The sequence below is a fragment of the Coturnix japonica genome, chromosome 5 (assembly GCF_054131305.1).
Source record: "Coturnix japonica strain WE chromosome 5, WE-NBRP24, whole genome shotgun sequence".
NCBI classification, from domain to species: domain Eukaryota; kingdom Metazoa; phylum Chordata; class Aves; order Galliformes; family Phasianidae; genus Coturnix; species Coturnix japonica.
Genome location: NC_140667.1, coordinates 34,684,677 through 34,707,581, shown reverse-complemented (window position 1 = coordinate 34,707,581; position 22,905 = coordinate 34,684,677). Strand labels below are relative to the sequence as shown.

At 39.7% G+C, this 22,905-nt stretch overlaps 1 protein-coding gene across 1 annotated transcript in view; it reads left to right on the top strand.

Moving 5' to 3' along the window:
• LOC107315050 (uncharacterized) overlaps window positions 1-21,444 on the top strand; it is a 95,154-nt gene extending 73,710 nt beyond the window's left edge. The window contains exons 2-6 of the mRNA XM_085549115.1: window positions 8,602-8,752; window positions 9,417-9,515; window positions 13,098-13,216; window position 13,357; window positions 15,022-21,444. Of these exons, the coding sequence (XP_085405241.1) occupies window positions 9,449-9,515; window positions 13,098-13,216; window position 13,357; window positions 15,022-15,434 (600 nt within the window). The 5' untranslated portion in view covers window positions 8,602-8,752; window positions 9,417-9,448 and the 3' untranslated portion in view covers window positions 15,435-21,444. The remainder of the gene's footprint in view (window positions 1-8,601; window positions 8,753-9,416; window positions 9,516-13,097; window positions 13,217-13,356; window positions 13,358-15,021) is intronic.
• Window positions 21,445-22,905: the final 1,461 nt, after the last annotated feature.

Genomic DNA, 22,905 nt, shown 5'->3' with positions numbered 1-22,905 from the left:
CAGGGGACCTGGTTTGCCCTGGTGCCTGTCTCCCAGAGTGTGGCCTGAGACAGATCAGTTTTACTGCAGTGTTCATATTTTCCCATGCAAGGCAGCAGTCAGCACCCTGTGCTTTTCATGCTGTCTGGGCTTTTGATGACACGTGTTTTACCACATTGATAATGGATGACAAACCATAAAACCCTCTTCATATTTGTTGTACCCTGAACCCAACCTCTTTGGTACGTGTTTAATGAAAAAAACACCACAAACAGGTAAAAGATAATGACTTCCTCTGTTGTCCCTTCAGTACAATAAATCATATGACAAAATCACTAGAGGCTAAGTGAGCCAAGTAGCACTGATAGAAAAGGGAGAAATTGGAGAGGACAATATTTGCCATAAATCATAGAATCACAGAATGACTTGGGTTGAAAGGGAAGCCCATCCCATTGCAGCCCTCAGCCATAGACAGGGCTGCTCCCCACCAGCTCAGGTGTCCCAGGGCCCCATCCAACCTGGCTCCAGGAATAGAGTTTCCACAGCTTCTCTAGGCAGCCTGTGGCAGTGCCTCAGTACCCCCAAAGTAAAGAATTCCTCCTAATTTTTAATCTGAATCTCATTTAGTTTAAAGCTACTCCCCTTGTCCTATCACTATCACTCTCAGACCACATAAAAAAGTCAGTCTCTGTCCTACTTATAAGCTCCCTTAAGATACTAGAAATCTGCGATGAGGTCTCCCTGGATCCTTCTCATCTCCAGACTTAACAAGTCCAATTCCCTCAAACTTTCTTCATAAGAAAGGTGCTCCAGACCTTTGACTGCCCTTGTGGCTCTCCTCTAGACCTACTCCCTCCTCCTCCCTTTAAATGGAAGTAAAAATGTTATTTTGGGTGCCTTTTCTTGTTAGTAGCATAATTCACTGCAGTATATAAATGTTCTGAATAAGACTGTAGAATTGTAAAAATTCAAGAGCAATCTCAGTGAGCTAAAGAAAAACAAGTGTCTCTAACCGTATCATTTAAATGAAGCGTGTTGCTTATTCCAACTTCAGTCCTTTCTTTAAGTGTCTTTTCTGGATTGTTGATTCAGTAAATACTTCATTTATTTTCTGGCAGTTTTCCTGAAAGTAAAGCCGAGGAACATCATCTGAATAAATAACTGTGGTTTATTTTGACAATATCTTGTAGAAGCTCAACTGGTCAAGTATTTTGTTTTTTAACTGAAGGACTCCTATCATCTTGGATTCTTACCAGCCACCTTCTGCCACTTGAAAACTTGGCTGTTTTGTTCTGCTTTCTGATCAGATTTTTACAGTTCTTGCAAGGGCTTAAAACTAATTTTTGCTGCTTCTAATTTATGATGTCTATCTTAAAAGTTGTAAGTCTAACATTACTGATAATAATATCTGTGTGGTTCACTGAGGGATATGGCTGATACACTTGCAGACATTGTAGTTGTGGCAAATATTCAAGAGATTTATATGGAATAACTTTTTTAAAATAACAGAAAAAGAAAGGACTCAGATTCCTACACTTCCTGGTATTTTTTTTTTTTCTGGTAGTTTTTTTTGTAGAAGGATCCTCATAATCTCAGATCTGGGTAAGTTTTGAGTCAGATACAGATGTGTAATTAAATTTTAGCAAACCTCTGGAAGAAAATATATATATATATATATATATATATATATATATATATATATATATATATTTAAATTGGCAGATGTTTGCTTTGAAATAGTCTTTTGGGTTTTTTTTCCAAGAGAAAAGAAAGAGGAAAAATAAAGAGAAAAAGGAGAGAGGAAAAAAAGAGAGAGAGAGAAAGGGAAAGAGAAAAGAAAAAAAGGGAAAGGGAAAGAGAAAAGGGAGGAGGTTCAGCTGCAAGATCAATTTTTATTTATTTTTTTATTTACCTATTTATTGGAGGAGAATTTTCATTAAAAAGAAATAAGTAGCCTTGTTGATTTGAGCTTGACTAAAAGATTACGTAAATATATTTGTAAAGGCTATAATGAAAGATAATTAATTAAGCTTCTAACACACTGTGGATTTTTCCAAACTCTTGCTATGCGTAATGCATCAGCCATCCCTGGGACTGTGTGTGGGCTGGGGGAGAGGGTTTTGCGTGGTATCTCTTGACTGTACTGGGACAAAGAATTGGAACCCTTGAGCTGAGGAGACATGCAGTATTCTTGCTGTAATCTTGCCCTGATCTTGCCATAAACCACAAAGTGTGCTAAGATTACTTGGCAGAACCACTATCTGAAAAAGGGAGAGTCTGCAGAGTTACTATCTCACCATAAATGTCCTTCCTTTGCTTCTGTTTCTGTGGATAGTCTTGGCAGAAAATTCAGACCATAAGAGAAACTAAAGAAGAGAAAGCAATTCCTCAAGTCATTTTTCTTTTCTTTTTTTTTGTCTTTCCTCTTCCCATCTCTAGTTCTTTTCTTTCTTATTTATTTATTTTTCCAAAGGTGGCTATAAAATGTGAAACTAAAACTATATGCTTTCAGAGATTCTTTAAGGAAATTAGACTTTAATTTGTGGTGAGTTCTGCCCTGGCTTAGCATGAAATGCAGCTTTGCCTACTTCAGGCATTACAGGTCTGCTTGCTTACCAGGAAAAATGTCTCTACCTAAAGAAACTCTGCCAACTTCATAAAGAGAAGCAATGACACAATCTCTTATTGCTAAGCTCACTGGGTGAGACCAGCTGGCCTGACCTTGGGAGCCAAGGGGGCTGAACTCCATGTCTTTGACCCCTGACAGGCTGTTTGGCAGAAGTATGTCTGTGCTGGACATTCTCTCACACAGAATGAACTTGCTGAGTGTTTACTTCAGCTTTTAAGTGGAAGTGGTGTGAAGCGGCTTCTGTGAGCTGATACAGTGCTACTCAGAGATTCAGAAGATGGTGCTTTGTTACAACATATTTTGCTTGAACTTCCCTTCCCCACCTCTGCTAAGAAGTACTCAAGTGGGGAAATGCACAGTAAGCTGTCAGGGTGCTGAAATGTGGGTCTGTTAGTGCTGGGCTCTGGTTCCAGGTCAAGGAGAGATTTCCAATATGAACTCAAATCACTGAATCTATGCCACTCAAATAGACACCATCCTTGCTGGGGTTGTAGTTTTTGTTTTGTCATCATTATTGTAATTTTAATGCAAGCTTGGGCTCTATCTGAGTGTAAAGGAATTTGAGTGAATAAAGAATATTTTGGAGGCAGGAGATAGGTTACATTTTCATATTTTTTTTCTACTCTCCAGAGTTGGGAAACTGAATCTTATTTCCTGGAAGGCTGGGGGAGGGTGGTACCAAGAATCAGTGTGTTAAACCATTAGTCACCAACTGCTGGAGGACAAATATTGACAGGTGCAAAGGTTTGGTGGTCTTGTTTTTCTGTGTTAATATCAGCAACTTATCCCACATAGCTTGCCTGTACTTTTAGTAGTTCTGACCACAGGAAACATGGTTATCCTGGTTTAACAGGGAGGAAAATGGTTAGATGTGGGTAACACACCTTCCACTGAACCTACAATACCCAGTATCTGATTATGCAGAGTTTTGCCTTGCAACACACATCATAAACATTCTGGTTCTAAAATCAGCAACTTGCTTCCCTGCATCATGCTTCCTTCTGAGGACAGTCTTACAAGTTCACATCTAATCATTTGATTGTGGTTTTCTGATCTCCATCTTTGCTTAAAAAACTTCATATGCTCTGAGGGACATTCCCCAGGATGCTGTGGATATATTGTTCACATGCTAGGAATAGAATCACTGTGGGAACTGAAGCACCCTGCTGTGACATCTGTGAAATCAATGGTCAGTGGGCTCTAAACAGGGATCATCAAGCAGAAGACTAGATAGTAGTCTCAAAAATCATGTCTACATATATATAAAAATAAAATTTGGAAACATTCCACTGTTGGCTAAGCTCCATCAGCTTACAACACAGATTCATTGTGTAAAATGAGTTACTGGATTCTATGGGCACTTTCATATCCTTGTTGATGAGACTTACTCTGAACAAGGCTGGAAGTCCTGGTGTTGGAGGTGTCTGCATATGAAACAGGTGCAGCCAAGGAAAGACATGCAGTTTTGGTCCATGTCACTGTATGCCTTCAGCCAAAATGCATACTCATTGTCCCTTCTGCCCCTATCATTCCAAAGTTGAGGATCCCCTGTAAGTATATTGTCCTGTCACCTCATTTCTGAAAATCATAAATCCTTCTCTGTATAAATCTGTTTTCACCAGATTCCACAACGTTACTTGAATCTTACCTTCTAAGAACAGTACTGCTACAACATAGGTATATGCATATCTGTACACAGGTAAATAGTTGCAGACTAAGGAGGAGCAGCATTGATTAAGACTGAAATTGACAGTGGATAAAATCACAGTTCTGTGCCCAGCTGAACTGTTAAAAACATGTCTAGCAAGTTTCAGTCTATTTTGGTGTTAATCTCTTCTGGAAGCCACACTGCATGGGTTTAGCTGGGCAAATAGCAGATTGGTGCCTCCATCTTCCTAGGCTGAGACTTAGAAATCCACAAGGTGAACAGATTTCTTGGTTGCCTTTACTTTGATTCTACACATCTGTTATAGATGACTTAGCTAACTGTTTCAGGTATTCCCTTCAGGATTTTTATGTGTAACTCCTTTGTTATATACGTAACTCCTCAAAATCTAAGGAGAGTTAGGGTTTCAGCTAACCTTTTCTAAATTGTCTAAAACTACCGTACTCAAATGCAATCCCAGTGACATTAATTGGTCTTCTCCTCTGAGTAATGGAGGATTTAGTTTGCTCTTGTGCAGGCTGTATGTTAGATTCTCATTAGTAGAAAAACTCAATAATGGAAGCCTCCATTCTTCAGAAGGCCTCCTGTGCTTTGCTGGATTTCGATCCATAAAGTTAATTCACTCAATTTAATTTCTTTTGCCAAAAAATGTCTTCTTCAATCAGCTATGTTACATCATCAATTATCTATCAGCTCTACAATAAATGTGTACTAAAGGGTCATGGTCTGCCTCTAGGAACAGTACAATGACTCTTACACTTACGGCCTTTCCTTGTGAAAGTATCCTCCTGAATGCAAAAGAAAACTGCTTGAAGAGGAACTGAACAAACTGAGTGAAGAATCAGAATTTGGCTGTGAGGTGATTTATGTGCATTAGGTCTTATGTATATGTCCATGCAAGGTGTATCAGTGGAATTGGGGGCATTGTCTCAAGTACTTTCTAATCATAAAGAGCTGAAAACATGCTCCCCTGCATGCTGTTGCACTAGTAGGCAATTAGATCCGTGTCTGTCATCTGTGAGTAGGCCTAGAAATACTTCTGGTATGACACAACTGTCTAGAGTTGGGATGCTGAGAATCAACTGTTTCCAGTACATCATCAAGTGCATTTTCCTTGTCATGTCAAGTTTTATTCCAGTGCTATAGACACATGTAGGAGATACTTTGTTCATGGATGTACAAGTCAGTTATTGGAGTGACTGTTCCCAACATCAGGCTCTGCATTTTCCAGAATTTTTTGTCTGAGATTTACATCTGGAAATGAATATCTTGGTGACTGATTCTTTCTTTGTGTGTGTGTGTGTGTGTGTGTGCATGATGTTAATCGTATTCTATTTCTGATAATTAACCTCGACATTATTATGAGGCATGTTTTGTATAGAGGAAGGTGATACAAATCTGAGGGCATTTGGTTACAAGTTCTGGCCAGATAGCTACAAGGCTTTGCTTTCTTAGCAGGTGTTGGGGTTATTGTGGTTTATTATTTTCTTACTGCGCAGTAGATTGAAGCTTATCATTTCCAGTGGGTTAAAAGACTCATTTGGAGCACCTGAAATATGTAATTATGTGTCAGAACTGTGCCCTTCTTAGTTATTTTAAATCTGTTCCAAACTATCAGGCTCCTCTTCTCGGGATTACCCTAATTGGGGCTTACTGTTTATTACGTTGTATAAACACATTGCACTACATAACTCCCACAAATTTTTAAATTGTAGAATTTGTAATGATATTCTGTCAGAAAAAAACAAAAAAAAAAAAAAAAAGAAAAAGAAAAAAGTACAAAGACAAGATTATTTCTGGAGTAGTGAGATAGGGTTAGAGGCTACAACAGCAATAGAGCAATATACTTGCTGACTGCTATTCTCCTTCTGAAGAAAAGCTAGGAATATTTTTCTAGTTTATCCATAATTTGAAGGGAGATGTGGTCTTGAGAATGGAATCCCAGACTTGCTAACAAAATTCCTACTCAGTGAAAGATTTTTTTCTCCCATGCTACATATTTTTCTATAGATAACTTCTATACAGTTACACACAAATTCCTGCAAAAGATATATGCCTTTCAATGGAAATTTTAAAGATACAGAGCAGTATGAAGATGAAAGCTGCAGGAAAGAAGAAATCTAGCATGTGGATAACTAATGTACTTCTAAAACACAGACCACTAGCTTTGAGACTACTTTGTTATCCAAGCCACATTCTCCAAGTGAAGTTATGCTGTACAAACATTTTGTACACCTGGTACATTATGGTTCATTTTGCCCTTTTCCCTTTCGTTTTCAGTTGAGCAACTGCTTTCTCAGGAAGTTTTGGGATTTTTCAAAATGTGAAATCATGTGTTGCTATTTATGACCACTCTGGATTGTGACGATTTATTACAGAGAACAGAAGCTGATGTAAACTGTTTGCAGATGATTGGGTTGGGGTAGAGGGATAGTGTAAATGTCCTTCTTTCTACTGCAACATGTAGATTTTCAGAACTGCAGAGAATGCAGAGTGTTGTGAAAGGAAACAGTAAGAGCACATAATCTCTTAGAAGTTACAGCATCTGTATGTGGCTACTGTGTGTACATGGGTCAGATATTAACAGCTAGGAGAACACAGATCTGCTCAGCTGTGGTTTGCCTGTTTGTCTCTGTCCAGCTGGTAGAAGCAGTGGGTGATCTTCTGAGGTTTGTTTTTGCCCTTATTTCTGTAATTCCAAAAGTGACATGCAAAGAGTGCCTATTAAACTTCAAAAGCCATCATGTGGAAGACAATGGCTGTGATAAAACCAACCATAGCTCAAATGCTTGTCAAATACCACAGCAAAATAAAATAAATGATGTAGAGCTATATTCTTTGAGAGAAATCCTTGGCCTCACTATTTTTCCCCCCTGTATTTGTGAAAGATGGTGGAGTAAATATGAAAATGGATGCACTTACTTATAAGAAAGAAAATAAAAAGGTACTTCTGTGAAGTACGGCTGTTTTGTCAGTTTAGCTAGTTACCACACCAATATGAACATGAACTTTAAATCAGCTCTGCTAATTCCTTCATTGCTCAGGTATTCGAGCTCTACAAATTCAGCATATCACAGGACATTTATTACCTGTTATTTCTTATGTAACATTGTGGAAAGCAGCAGTCTCACTGAACTAAAATGTAAGTAGAAGAATTGGCTACAATAATGTCCATACAAACTAATGGTGTATGACATAGTAAGTAATTCTAGCCATTTGAGAAACTTCATGAGTCAATAAACATTAAGATGATAGGCACCCAGCAGTGTGCTCCATGTTGTATCTTATAAAAAAATGAATACATCTGCAAATGTATCTGCAAAACAGGGTGCCTTATGATATGCAGCACACCTCTAATACTGAAAGAGCCTTGACTGGACTAGTACCTGGAAAGCAAATCCACATATGCTCTGGTATATAGGAATATTTGGCAAATCTGAATTAAGCTCCAAAGTGTTGTAAGTGGTATTCATCTCCCTGTATGGATGCTCTTACTCAGAATGAAAGTAGCTTAAATAACATTTCTTCCCACAGGACTCGATTCAAACAAGGATTTAGGAGTGTTTAGCTGGAGTTGTTTCAAGACCTGTGTCTCAAGTGTAAGGAGCATTACCTGCAAGACAGGGATATCTTTCACTTGACAAGTAGGACTGAAAATATTTGGACTCCTTTCAATTTATTTTACAAGTGTTAGTGCTTGTCCTGGCTAAATTCCAGGCAGCAGTAAGAGTGGATTTAAGGAAGGGAGTTGGAAGACATGAGGGATGTCCTCTTGTGAAGACTCTAGATACTCTGAATTCAATTATCTGCTTAAACATATTTTTTCTTTGTCACCTTGACAAGTCAGAGTTTCTATCTCCTTTCTTTGAATTTAGTGAAAGAGAAGGATTGGTGGCTGGAGGATGGGGAGTAATTGTACTTTTCAGAGAGCAGTCCTATGAAGGCATCTTCAAGACTGTCAGGTGTTCAGGGGTGCTGTTTGTGGGGAAAAATAAGGACCCAAGAGAGGTAAGAGGCTGCGCTGTGTGAAAGATGTTGCACAAAGATGATAGTGGAATTGGAAAGAAAAAAAAAAAAAAGATTAATGGAGCAGTGTCTCTAGACAAGCATATGGACTACTTAGGGATGGAGAGAAAAAATCTGCAGAGGAAAAGAGACTAAAGAAGTTGATAGGTGGCTGCTCAAGGTCCTAAATGATATTACAGTTATTCCAGCAGGAATTCTGAATCTCTCACTCTAGCTCTGGAAGTGATTTACAGATAAAGTATTTGTTGACTCAGTCTATCTGGCACTGAATTTGTAAATCCATCCTTTCTGTTTCATTCAGGCATGACTGGGGGAACAACCCTTATAAGTAAAAGAAGCTACATGAACAACTTTCTTGAAATAATGTCAGTGTTATCTGCTTGTGGCTTGAGCTGCATGGAAGGAACAAAGAACCTCCATCAACCTGCTGCTATTAGCAACACTGGGTGCAGGTGTGTTTTGTTATGTCTCATCTAATAATTAGAGTCTTTACAGTTAGCTCAGTTTTCACAAGAAGAACAATAATTTTTCATAGAAAGGTGTATCTGTATCAAATTTACCTAGAGGTAAAAGAAATTTTTACTTATTACTGAAAAACTTTCATGCTATGCCCAAAACTCTGTTTTCATAGTGAACATGTACTAAAAATTATTTTAGGATTCATATTCTGCTTGGTGTTTTTCATTGTAAATCTTAAGCTTTTCTTGTCACATTGGAATGCAGCTTATAGATATTTTGCTTAGTTTCATGTTCTTCTACGTTCTTCTTTGGACTTCCCATTTCAATATACAATGTAACTGATGTAAACTGCTATTGTCAACTACCTTTGCTATCCAAATTTTAAGTGTTAAAAAAAAAGTAATGGTTGGTATACCCTGCAGCTGTTTTAAAATAGCATCAGGAGTGGTTTTTTTGTTTGTTTGGTTTTTTTTGTTTGTTTGTTTTGTTTTGTTTTAATTTAATCTTAATCTATCTTAGTGTGTAAAATTATATTTATAACAGAGTCTGATCACCAGATTTGACCTCACATCTAAACAATACAACATGCTGAAGCTATTAGCTCTTTAGCACTAAACTTAGCAATGAAGAATTCCCTACATGATATTTGCATTCCAGGGCTGCTACCGCACAAGCTTCATGGTGATGTGATGAAGATCCAAGACGCTGAACACACACACGTGTATACAAAAATTATGTTACTCCTCAAACTTCTTGGTGAGTTAACGTTCTCTTTCAGCATCCCTATTTGGGTCTTGAAAAATTATGTGGTTTCACAGATGTTACTGCAGAGGTAACCACATTGGCAAGCAAGGAGGAAATAGTAACAGTACTTTCTTAACAGTACAGATGTCTTAATCCTTCTAGTGTTAGGATTGTGTCTGATGTTTCATAGTAAATGTTTTTACCCATTTAAAGGTGTATCTGAAAAGAGTCTCAGAAAGAGCTAGACATTTTACATTGGCGCAATTTCTTTTTCTCCCTATAGCCAAATGCCACCATACTGTCTTATTCAGCTGGGATGAAATTGTTATCTTCAGAGTGTTTGCTATGATGCTATGTTCTGGTTCTAGGAGAAAAACAATGTTGATAACACACCAATGTTTATAGTTGCTGCTAAGCAGTATTGTACAGAGCCAAGGTTATTCACAGCAAAAGGCCCAAGGAGCTGGGAGGGAACAGAATTAGGACAAGTGACTTAAACTGCCAAGTGGATATTCCATACCAGATGACAGCATGTGGAATGAGTTTTGAAGGGGTGAGAGTTCATCTCTGTCTTCTGCTGCCCAGGAACTAGTTGGACATTGGTCAGTGGGTAGCAAGCAATTGCTTGTGCATCACTTGTTATATACATTCATATACATATAGATATATACATATGCATATACATATAGGTATAGTCATAACTATTATCCTGTTCATTTTCTCTTTTTTATTAAATAGTTTTATCTCAAAATTCAACTTCTTCCTTTTTCCCTGATTCTCTCCCCCCATTCCACTGGGAATGTGGTAAGTGTGCAAATAACTGTGTAGTGCTGGGCCATCTGCTGGGTTAAACCACAACACAGAGCAAAAGATGAGTCTTTAAGCAACTGAAGGACACTATATCATGGATACTTTAGAGTGATCAGAGTTCAGACCCCACTGATATAACTTAGAGCAAAGACTAGCTCCACAGATCAGGTGAAAGTTCAGTCTGTGATATGGGTACAAGACAGTCACATGGTGTACTTTTTAAAAGTATTTGCAAGTAATGCTGGCAGCAAGTTTGTTTTGCTGTGTAATGACCCACTCATTCTTGTCTTCTGTTGCCTTTCATTTCTGTTTTTTGTTATTTTTCCCCTCAAACTAGGATGTAGGCAATGATCAGTGGGTGTGAGGCGTAACATAAGAAGTCCCACATAAATATGAGAAAAAAACTTATTCACGATGAGGGTGACAGAACACTGGGATAGGCTGCCTAGAGAGGTTGTGGGGTCTCCTTCTCTGCAGACATTCAAAATGCACCTGGAGGCATTCCTGCGTAAATTAATCTAGGTGTTTCTGCTCTGGTAGTGGGATTGCACTAGATGATCTTTTGAGGTCCCTACCAGTCCCTGACATTCTGTGATTCTGTGAAGGCCGTTGTATGTACTTTCCAGTGTCTTAGCTGCAATTTAGTTAAATATATTTACACTTGTAAAAGAATAAAATAACCTTTTCTTACCAAAATTCTGGAAGAATTTTATTTAATAGCTGTATACTGCTGGTGCAGCCTACTGGGAGTTTCTTCTGCTATGCTTAGATATAGCAGGAGCCATCAAATCCTTCAAAGTCATGCTTCATGCATTCCTTAGCTTGAGTCAAGACAGAGGACACCATCTAGAATGTTTGCAATTCACATTTATGTACTTCAAGTGGAAAAATCTGTTTCGTCATTTGATAAGTTATTCCCTTAGCTATTCCAGTTATTGTTAACCTGAAAAGGACATCTTGGCTTCTAGTCATTGGACTGTTTTGTATTTGTATACCAAATCAAAGTTTTTTCTCACTGTGAAGTAATGCACTCTCCTCAGACTCCCAGTAAAGCAGGTTTTCTGTCATTCCTGTCATTCTCTTTAGAAGCCTATTCTTTTTTTTTTTCCCATTTTCTTTTAAAACTGTGACTATTGTTCCATCCAAGGCTTGTATACTGCTGTGAATGGTAGTTTCAAAGCTACCTTTGTTAACACATGCCAGATGCTAATGCTTCTCTCTACTTCTACCCAGAAGTTAGCTAAAGATGCAGACTACTGAGGCAGAATTGATTTTGCTTAGTCCCCAGAAATACTGTTGATAGAACAGCTGATTCTGAGTCCACCTCCCTTTCTGTGTCTCAGCTCTTTTCTCCATGTGGTAGTATGTTGGTGGCATGCCTGGAGATGCAACTTGTGTGGATACCCAGTGTCCTGCATCTCACTTGGTGCTGTCATGCCTCACTAGAAACACCAGTGGTATAGCTCTGATGTAAGTCAGGGAGCTGTGGGGCTGTCTGGTGTCACAGTCAGTGGGCAGATAGGGCAGGGCCTCCTAGCAAGGTCCATTTTGCTGCCTGCATTGAGAAGCCTGGTGACATCAGTGTCTACCATGATGTAATGGGAAGGATACCAGTGCCTGTGCCCAAGGACAGAGAACAGGTGTAGAGAAAGCAGAGAAAGCTCTGGTGGTCAGTGCCATGTTTGTGGTACAGATGCATGATTAGGTTAATCTGGTGGTTATGTTGGCCAGCGAGAAGAATAAACTCTCAGGGAACATCATATCCTTGGAGATGCAGAATTATACCAAGAATGGACAAGGAGGCCATAGTCCCCATTTGAACTCATTCCAAGTTCCTAATTGATCATGAGTGCTAATTTTTGTGTTATCCTCACCCACTTCCTGGGAAGATATGTGAAAGTTATCTCACATATAGCAACAGGACACTAGAGATGCCTCTGTGTTCTCAGCCCAAGCTGAGGAAGTGCCTGGCAGCACAGCATTCAGGAAACGTTTTGCAAAGCTGTAAGTAAGCACTCCTCCCATCTCTGATCACCTTGTTGACATTGGTGATGCTAATCACGGTACTGGCTGTCCTTGCATGTCCTGTCCTTTCCCGACTGATGAAATGCAGTACTCTCTTCCTACTCAGCGTCAACAAGTGACAAGCAGTCCCAGAGGGCGTGGAGCTTGTCTCTAGGAGCATCTCACAATGTGGTTTGAGCTCAACAAAAAAATTACTAGACTAACACTCCTACCTGGTTTTTGATACAGAAAGTTTGTTAAACTAAAAGTGCTTCGCTAACCCACCCTGAAGAAGCTGTCTGTTCACTCTGAGTAGGTAGGTTTGTCATTTCAGATGGAGATGGAGAGTGCAGTACTAACTAATCCTGAGAGATGATAGCGATACAGTATTTCCGTGACTCAGTGATTGCAAAGCCATTCCCTGGTATCTATTTGTAGTGTCTCTATTATTCATCTCCTGTCTATTATTATGGTTATCACTTACAATAAAAGGACGTTGATTTACAAAACAATTGGAATTTATTAAAGAGGTATTGTTGTGAGGTGAAGAAGCCAACTGAGAGCTCCACAAGAGAAAAAAGCAACTCAGTGGATTGAGATGCAGGTGTTGAGTGGTGGCAATAGCTTGCATTCCTTCAGCTTTGTAAATCAGAGGCTGTATTTCCTGTAGTTGCCAGAGTTTTCTGTATTCCCTAGTATTGTTTCCAGTAGTTCTGACTTTTGTTTCGTTGCCTGAATTGCTTCCAGCTGCACATCTCTACTTTTTTTCTTCTCTTTCAGTACTCTGCCATTCTGATGAGGATTACCATCCAGCCCAGTTCCTCAGCATCCTTGTGACAGCAGTAAATGTTTGGGGAAAATACACAATAACAGGACACATCTGGAGAGATCCTTTCCCAGTTACACCATCCTAACTTTCTGCAGTTGACACCATAGGATTTTTTTCACTTCTATTGGTGTTCTATTGGCCTCTGGATATAAATCCTACAAAATATACACTGACTAAACATCCACAAGACATTTTGGAAGGATGTGGAAGGGTACTGCAGAAATTAGCACCTTGAGGTCACAGGTGAGTTGAGAAAAACAGAGAACAGGTAATTGTTCCTAGTCCTTTTATTTCCCCACTTAAAAACATATATTTAAACCTTAATTAATGTCTTGAAGTCAACGCTACATTTAAGGCCTTGAGTGCTGAGTATTTTTTCTTCTTGCTACACAAGATCAGCATCTTGTTAAACTTCTCTTGGAATACTGAAGTAGAGAGATAGAAAAGGGAAAAGGAAGCATTTAGTGATGGAAGTTAAGCTATTTCAGACTGAATTCTTGAGGGAATATCTTTCAAGAAGAATTTCTAAGTGGTGGGATGTAATCTGGGAAAATATGCAGCCAATATCTTTTATATCCTTCTGAGAAGTGCTGGTGAAATAGTAAAGGAGTGTTTTATTTCCTTGGCACTTTGAGTTTTTTTTCCTCTGTGCCATACAAGCAAAGTGTTAAGCAGCCTGCAACGTATTGCCTTTAAATATATGAGTGATAAAAGTCTTCAGTTGTTGTAAGCCATGGGATGGAGCATGGCTACTTGCTGTGAATTTTTACAGGCCTCTGCCAAGCTACCTTGCTGCTGATTCCCATTCTCCAAATAAATGCTGCTGTAATATGTAGCGAGACAGTCAGAACATTAACCTGATATGTGCAGGGCATGATCTAGTACTTAAATCTGTGTCTGAACTAAAAAGTGGGCCTCTCAGGCATGCATATGGTAAGTCTATGTATCTGTGGCTGAGACTGTGACAGCCAAATAAATTAGTAAATAATCCTGCTCTAGTTTAAAGCCACAGGTGTTAGCTGGAAAATAAGATTATTAAATTATTTCTGTAAGCTATCCTGGATGCCTCCTTTTCTTTTAGTTATTACATGTGCACATCACATTTCATAGCATTCATTTGTTCGTGAGCAAGTGAGTATGTTTTGTGTGTTCTTGTCATACAATTTACTCCTCTACTTTTCTTTATGATGGCATTACAGTAAATTAGTTTTGCCATACTGACTGCATTACAAACACTGCATAATACACTTCACATTGGTTTAATATGTTTCATTAATTGAATTTAATTGTGTGCTTTACAAAGATCAATGTACTATCATGTGCTGCATCACTAAAATGAAAATGCTGCCATCCTCAAGTACAGTCTTTTGCTCTTGCTTTCAGCATAACCTTTTTGCAATATTAAAGGTGCCTACTTGAGTTATGTGAGGATAAATGAGGCCACTTGCTGGATCTTACTGATGTTTAAAAGAGGATTTCAGTGAGTTTGAGGAACCTTGTGATCCAGGTTCAGGAAACTATTTTTTTGGTAGTGAAACAGAAAAAAAAATCTTGCCAGAGAGAAAGGAAGGTGTTTTGGAAGCATGCTAATGAGCTAGGAGAAAGACAGGACCCCTGCATCTGCTGGGAAGGTAGGGACCAGAAAAATTCATATAAAATTTAATGAAGAAAACATTAATTTGAATTCATGGGTTTTTTTTGGTTTTTTTTGTTTGTTTTTTGGTTTTTTGTTGTTGTTTTTGTTGTTTTTTTTTTTTACTCAAGAATTTGATAGGGATTAGTGTGCATGTCAAATGTTTAGCTGGGTTTCTTTTCTTGCAAAGTAATAATAATTGAGCCACTTGAAGGAGATTTTGAACTCTGTCTCTATATTAGGACTGGACCTGGACCAATTTTGGGCTTTCAAACAATTCATTGTACACATTCTTTGTCTCTCTGGCCAAGACAAGCCATGGCTTCCTCTCTGCACCTTGCCAACCATTCAGCTCCTGTTTGACAGGGAACAGATGTGGGAGTATAGCCAATCTTTTAATATCCAGTACTTTGCATTATGGATAGTAGTGTCCCAGAAGGTTACCAGGCATGTGGCAGTTGAGTGTGAATGGCCTTGTATCTGCGCCAGACTCCATTTCCAATGCTCTGATGTGGCCCACTTGGGAGTGTTTGCACTACTATTGGAAAGCAATATGCTGAGTGTGAGTGAGCAGAATGTGTCACTGTCAGGTAGAGAGCACACTGTGTCACTATTAGAGCAAAGTGACTTCTCACGGCGTAATTCCTGTGCTTAGGCCAACAGCTTTCTCAGCTGTGACTCTGCAAAGCAGACTTATGTTCCCTGGCATTTCTTTGCATCCTTACCAATAAGGTAGTTTGAAAACTGCTGGGGTATATATATCCCGAAGCACAAAATAATATGTATTGTAACATTTATGCATTAAAATATACACACTCACAAACTTCTATGTTCTTTGCTTCTTAGCACATTCATTTACTTTTGTAAACACAAAAATGTGTTGTTCAAATGAGGCAGGTTAGTAAGATGATCCACTTTTCATAGTATCATAAAATTTTCTAAGCTAGACTCCACAAAATCAGCCCACCCTTGTTACTGATGCAGTAGCTACTGCCAGTCACATCTTCAATATACACACATTCAGATATCTTGTTGCTGAAATAGCAACTTACTGTGTAAGATGGTATTTAAAATGTTTATTTATCTTTTCTGTCTTCCATGGGGAAAGAAATGGGAGTTTTTAGCAGAAAATCTGAGGAAAAAAATAAAAGAAAAAAAAAGAAAAAAAAAAGAAAAAAAAAAAGAACATTAAGTGGTCCACTCTGTAATTAATATATGTAAGTAACTAAAAATAATGCTTCCTATTTATTTCTATGGAACCTACAACAGATACCAAGAGCACAGTGATTATCCTCACTGCTGAAATGCACACCCCACTGTCTCACATCCAGTCCAGAAAAGACCAAAACTGTTTGATCTCAGCAAGTGCCAATGAATTTTGGTGGGTGCAGTTTGTTCTGCATGGAAGAATTAAATGATACACCTTTGCTTCATACACACTTCTGTGTCAGACTCCATTTTGCCTGACTGCCCCTCCACTGCTATCTGTTGCGTGGCATCAAAATGTAACGAAAGATGGGAAAGCTCAGCCTCTTCAGCCATACCACCAATGTCTGTCTCTGACATCATGGGCCAGCATAATAAAGAAGGAGGCAACATTTTCAGAGCAGTCCTCACAATCTTTTGAGATTCTGGCCTCCAAGAAAATCAATAAGTCTTCCAGAAGAAATATGCATGCTTTTCCTCATGGAGACTTTATTGCAGTTACATGCAACACTCTGATGGACTTGCACTTGAAGTGCAGAGTAACTCCTGGAATATACCACGGTGCTGAGGACAGACTCCTGGGCCCCCAGGATAGACTCGTACCTAGAGCAAGCTGCAAGAAAAAAGTACAATCAACCTCTCAAATTACAGTGCAATGTGGCATGGATCTCTCTGATTCCTCACCAAGCCAGAAGGCATAATCACGTAATAAGTTCTGGTTAAGTTAGGGCGCGGTCATCTGCTAAAATCTTTGTTCACAAAACATAAACCAGTTTTTCTTCCTTAGGGAAGAGAGAAAAGGAACAATTTTAAGAGACTTTTTCTTATGCAGGCTATAACGTCAGACTGTTCAGAGCACAGCAGGACAGATAAGAGCTCAGGTGAAGTTTCCATACATCAACACACAATGGGGAGACAAGCTTAGTCATGAGTGCTCTCTCAGTGTTTCTCTTCTTTCCACGTACCCAGATAAAATAGATATTTTTTCTCAAAATTGCTAAAGAATGAATCACATTGTGGCTCACTTAACATAGCCCTACAGATTTGAACATGTGCTTGGCTTCTTCCATCTCTACACATGGCAATTACCTGGTATCTGCTCACGCTATCTTAAATCAAGGGAAGCCTTCACAGAACACATTGACTGCCATCATCTGCTTTGGGCACCCAGATCCCCAAATGTGGTGTTGCTGTTTTCTGTTCAGGCTGGAGATCCCTTGAGGTTGCTACTGGGCTTCAGTCAATAAATAGCTAATAAACCTCTGACTTGCCAAGCAAGGCAGTGAAGGAACTGTGAAGTAGGATTGATCTGTTTATTGACATTAAGTAAAAATAACTAGATGATCTTTAACGTCCCTTCCAACCTAAGCCATTCTATGATCCTATGAACTGAGCCTAATTATGGATTTTTCAATGCAGAAAAGGTGCAGATCATGGTCAGCATGTCTAGTGGTTTTATTTGGTCACATTACAGTATCCTGTCATGCTAACATTTCATTGTCAAGCAGACAGTGAAAAAAAACAACAACAACAAACCCCACCGTGAGTATTTAACAGCAATATCTATGGAGAGATAGTGGAAAACATGAATCAAGGGCAATTAACCCACTGTGAGAACAACTAGGAACTTGTTTTGGCTGTGTTATTAGTTGTGGGAGCACTGGCTTGTCTACGCAATCAGTGCTTTAAAAATATATGAATTAAATCATAAGTGAAATCAGCATCTGAATTTAGTAGTAAAGTCACCACATTGTGCCTGCAACGTTCTGACTCCTTTTCACTTTTTCCAAAGGACTCTGTAAGCTACAACAAAAATAATTCCAGCACTTAAGAAAGTATGGACAGTATCATTTTTTCCCAGAACATATGAAAAAATTTTCTTAAGAGCCCATCTTTTCCACTCACTATGTGCAGACTTGGGTTTTCTTTTCTGCACTGCTTTTTGAAAGGCTCACTCAGGGAAGCTGCTGCTGGGTGGGAGGGAATAACAAAGCATATCTGAAAAGGCAGTTTTTAATAATACTTGGTGGTGGTTTTTTGTTTTTGTTTTTTTTTCTGAGCTACAAGCATTTTGTGCTGTGCTGAAAGGTGCCATCATTTTATCAGCCAATGGAGTGGGAGCCACATGTCAGAGTGTGAAGCTGCCTCCACCCTGTTCAGGTGGCAGGACAGGGGTTTGGAATTTAAGAGTTTAAGAGGAATGATGTATCTCAGTGTGAGCTGAGAGATGTTCAAGTGTGGAAACTGGTTTGAATTCTGACCATAAAACTTTTAACATGATTATCACCTAATACCATCATTTTTTGTTGCTACCATGCAGCTGGGAAGCTTCCTATCAGCACTTCGGGCAGGAAAAGATTTAAAGAATAAAACCAACTGCCTATCAGAGGATCAAATAAATGAACAAGAAGTGCATTTAAATTATAACTTACTTACAAAAAAGAAATTTAAATTCTAAATCGAATAAGGCGTATGTCCTGCCATGAGTGTTTGAAACTGTGCCCAGGACAGACCGGCTACAGTTTAGTCTTAGGACTGGGTCTGCAACTGTTTGTGTAAACTGTGTAAACTGTTAATTTTATAACTTGTTATGAACATGTATGTTACATTTTAAGTGGCCAAATTAATACTGAGACAGTACTTGCCCAGAATAACATCTGGCAAGCATCTTGCAAAATTGATGCCAAATACTATTATTTTAAGAGAAGAAAACAAATCTTTGAAGTTTTATTATCAAGCCATTCAAAAGAAAATTTGGAAAGAGTGCTTTCATGATTCTGCATCAGGAGGAGAAATTGCTTTAACTAGATATGGTAAGTGATCAGTTCTGCATGCTGTGATTAGGACAGCTTTGATAATTACATGTACAGTAACATGGCTGAGATCATGAACATCTGTTTGCTCAGAGAAAAGAAATAGATCACATTTATCTCTCCACAAACCAAATCTAGAACTTTTTATTGTGATCTTTATCATGTTCCATGATAAGAAAAGGGCAGAAATATGCTGTTTTAATTATCTTAAATAATTCAATGGCAGACATTGTGACTTCTTGCTCAGGCAGTTTAAGAAATCTTGTGTTTGTTGGCACTGTTTTAGCTTGAATCGTGCAGTATTATAAGGACCAAGAAAGCAGAGCACAATAATTCTTCAAGTAAGGCATGACAGTTAAAATGCATATTTATTGAGCCCCTACATATTTTTGACTGGTAGACATGGAGGTAAAATAAGATAAAGCGGAAGGATTTGGGAGTGTTGGTTGATGAAAGATTCAACATGAGCCATCAATGTGAGTTTGCAGCCCAGATAGCCAACCATATTTTGGGGTTCATCACAAACAGTTTGACCAGCAGGATGAGAGAGGTGATTCTGCCCCTCCACTCTGCTCTTGTGGGACCCCACCTGGAGTACTGCCTCCAGTTCCAGGGCCCCCAGCACAAGAGGATGCTGAGTTGCTAGAGTGGGTCCAGAGGAGGGCCACAAAGATTATCAATTCTTATTTTCCTTGGAAGAACAAGAAGTGTGAAAACTCAACAACTGCAAACCAGTTGTTTGGACAAGATGGACAGAATGGGGACTGTTTTGAACACTTCATCTCTGGCTGCCTTCTTTGTCATCACCTATGCTGATGTTAAATGACAGCTCGATGTCTTTGAGAAATTAAAAACAAAGGAAAGGTTTCAATCATTTTAGTAAAAATCTTTTTAATGCTTAGGGCTTTGCTTTTTAGTGTGGAAAACTCTTTCTGAGGGCTGTCTGGCTTGTAATACCAGGCAATACACCCAGCTCAGCTACAGCTTTAGTCTTCTGGCTGGTGGGTTGATATTCTCCTGGACAGATTCTGTTTTATTATGGTGCGTTGTTTGAGACAGACATACTTCTCTGTAGCTGGGATTTACTGTTTAATCCCAGAAAAACTGCTGTCGGTGCTAACAAAGGATATGATTTCTGCAGAGAAATATCTGCTTTAAAAATGAATCTGTTTAAAGACAAACAGACATTATTTCTGGTAGTTTGTATTTCCTTTTAAATGTAAGTTCTTAATGTAGTTCTTATCACTCTGAATCTCTCTAAAGCATGAAAACACAGATATGGATTTTGGCACAGTCAGATTCCTAAAAAGGAGTTGGTATTTAAGAATCATTGTGGTCTTGTCTTACAGAAATCCTGTATTAGCAAAGTTTACTGCTTTGACATATTTTCCCTGATGCTAGCTGAGCTTTGTTAGTGCTAACATCATTAAAGGCTTGTGGTATTTAGAGCTGTTTTTCCCAAGATGAGGATTTGGAACATCCTCACTGGCTCATCCATTAACACGTGTCAACAGCCTCCCACAGATGAGGTGCTCTTCAGCAGAGGTAAAGCTGCTCTGGTCAAAGCCCAGCCTCAACTTTATCCCATGTAACTAACTCTGAATCTGGAACACATGTTCCACCTGAATCCTGAACTCAGGATCCATCCAAGGCTGAAACACAGGATCCATCAGGAGCTCGAACACAGACTGGAGGAGAGTAGCCTTGCAAGGAAGCTGCTGAACAGTCCATGTCTGCCCAAAGAGTCTGGTCTCCCCATGTCTCTATCCCATTCTTAGCGTTGTTCTCACAAGGTTCAACCTGAGACAAGTCAACTCAGAGACCTGGCAGAAAAGACTCTTTCTGAATTGGTTTGTTCAGGAGTGCTTTTCTGCCACCTTGGCAAGCAGCAGCGACTGTGGATGAATTTGAGGTGTGCCAAAGCAAGTGCAGGAAGTGTGCAGGGGAAAACACGGAACAAGTTGCTGGATCAGCTCAAGCTGTGACACGTACCTTTGCCCTTACATCTGCTTTGAGGATGACATAATATTAATGATGCTGACAAAGGAGCTTGAGCAGATCTTGGAGTTGCAGTTGAGGGAGACATCACAACACATCAAGCTGCCATGCCTTCTGCCAGAAGTCACTGGTGGTAGAACACAAGTGTGGGTGTGATGCTTTAGGTGCTACAGGGCAGAACAAAGCCACATATGGTGAGGTATGAAAAACTTACTTTTCAGTTTCTACTGATATTAAGAATACTATTCCACTTTCTCCCTCTGCGGCTTTGGCAATTCAGCTGTTGGTACTGAAGTAGTTTGGCCTCCAGAGAGGTGAAAACAACAGCATCTTTAAAACTCTCTGCTCTAAAGAAATATGCATCTATAAACTGCTGGCAATAAATACATGCATTGTGTAACAAGGTGTCCAGGCTTCACTGACACCTACCAATTGTTCCTGTCCTTTAAAACACGTCTCCCCCAAATCACCCTGTCTGCACAGTGTTGCTGTCCTGCTGCCTCTGCACTCCCTCAGTGTACTCTTGAGGCAGGTGCAGGGGGTGGAGGCACACCATGCAGAGCAGAGGTGCAGAGGGGTTTTGAAAATAAGTTTCAAGAACTGAATATAAGGAAATACAGAGATAATTTTAGGTGGGAAAAGACAAGTTTCTACAGCATAGGAGTGAACAGAACTTTACATGGCAGAGGGATAGCTCATATATAATTGAAAGATGTATGGTATTTAATTAAAATGTGGTGATGTCCACATCCCTGTGATACATGCACTACAAACAACCCTTGTGTGCATCCACAGGTTCAGGTGACACCATGAGCTGCCTAAGTGCACACCTGATTCATGCCTTTATTGATGGCCTGTGCAGCACTGTTGCAGAGTATGCTGTGCCCTGCCCTACTTTTGTCTGGGGGCTGTGGAGCCAATCTAAAAGTGCTCAGGAAGGTCACTGCCTGGTCCCACTCAGGCTCTGCTGTTCCTCTTGTCAGGGAGAGCATACTGGGGACTTCTTTGCTTCCTGCATTGGCAAGCCCATGGCTTAGCTTGGAGCTACTGCAGTCATAGTCCATCATCTCTCCAGTGTTCTTGTCACTTGGTTCTCCCTGTGGTTTATCTTCACGTGGAAAATTAATGGGTTGGCTTTGAGTGCTACTGCAGGCTTTAGGGTGAAGGAAGAATCGAGCCATGCTTCAAGAACATAAGCACACTGCCCACCAGAAACCCAGTTGCCGGTGAAAAGACAGATTTTGTCACATCACGAGTTTGACGTGACAAAAATCTATGAACACAGCAACACAACAAGAATGTTTCCTAACATGTCCAAATTCATCACATTGTCATTCTGCAGTTGAATTCATCTTGCAGCCCTTGCCCAGCAGGCAGTCTCGCACCTGAGTTGCAGCAATCCTCACTATCACTACAAGCTGGGGGGTGAAAGTTTAGAGTGCCCTGCCAAAAAGGATTCAGGAGGGCTGGCAGATGGCAAGCTGGACATGAGCCAGCAATGTGCCCTCACAGCTCAGAATGCCAACGGTGTCCTGGGCTACGTCAAAAAGAACACCATCAGCAGGTACTCTGTGCCTCTCCTGGAGTACTGCATCCAGATGTAGAGTCCTCAGTTCAGGAGACATGGACCTGTTGGAGTGTGTCCAGAAGAAAGCCACAAAAATGATCCAAGGGATGGAAGACCTCTCCTACAAGGACAGGCTGAGAGAGCTGGGGCTGTTCAGCCTGGAGAAGGCAAGGCTCCAGGGAGACCTGAGAGCAGCCTTTCAGTATCTAAAGGGGGGTGATAAGAAGGAAGGGGACGGACTCTCTAGCAGGATCTGTTGTGACAGGACAAGAGGAAATAGCTTCAAACTAAAAGAGGGGATATTTAGATTGCATACATATAAGGAAGAATTTTTTTTGTGTGTGTGATAACGGTGGTGAGGTACTGGAAACAGGTTGCCCAGAGATGTGGTGGACATCTGGTCCCTAGAGACATTCAGGGCCAGGCTGGACCTTGATCTAGCTTCAAGTGTCTCTGTTCATCGCAGGACTAAATGTACCTTTAAAGGTCCCTTCCAACTCAAAAGATCCTGTGGTTCTGTGGTTCAATGACTGCAGACCCGA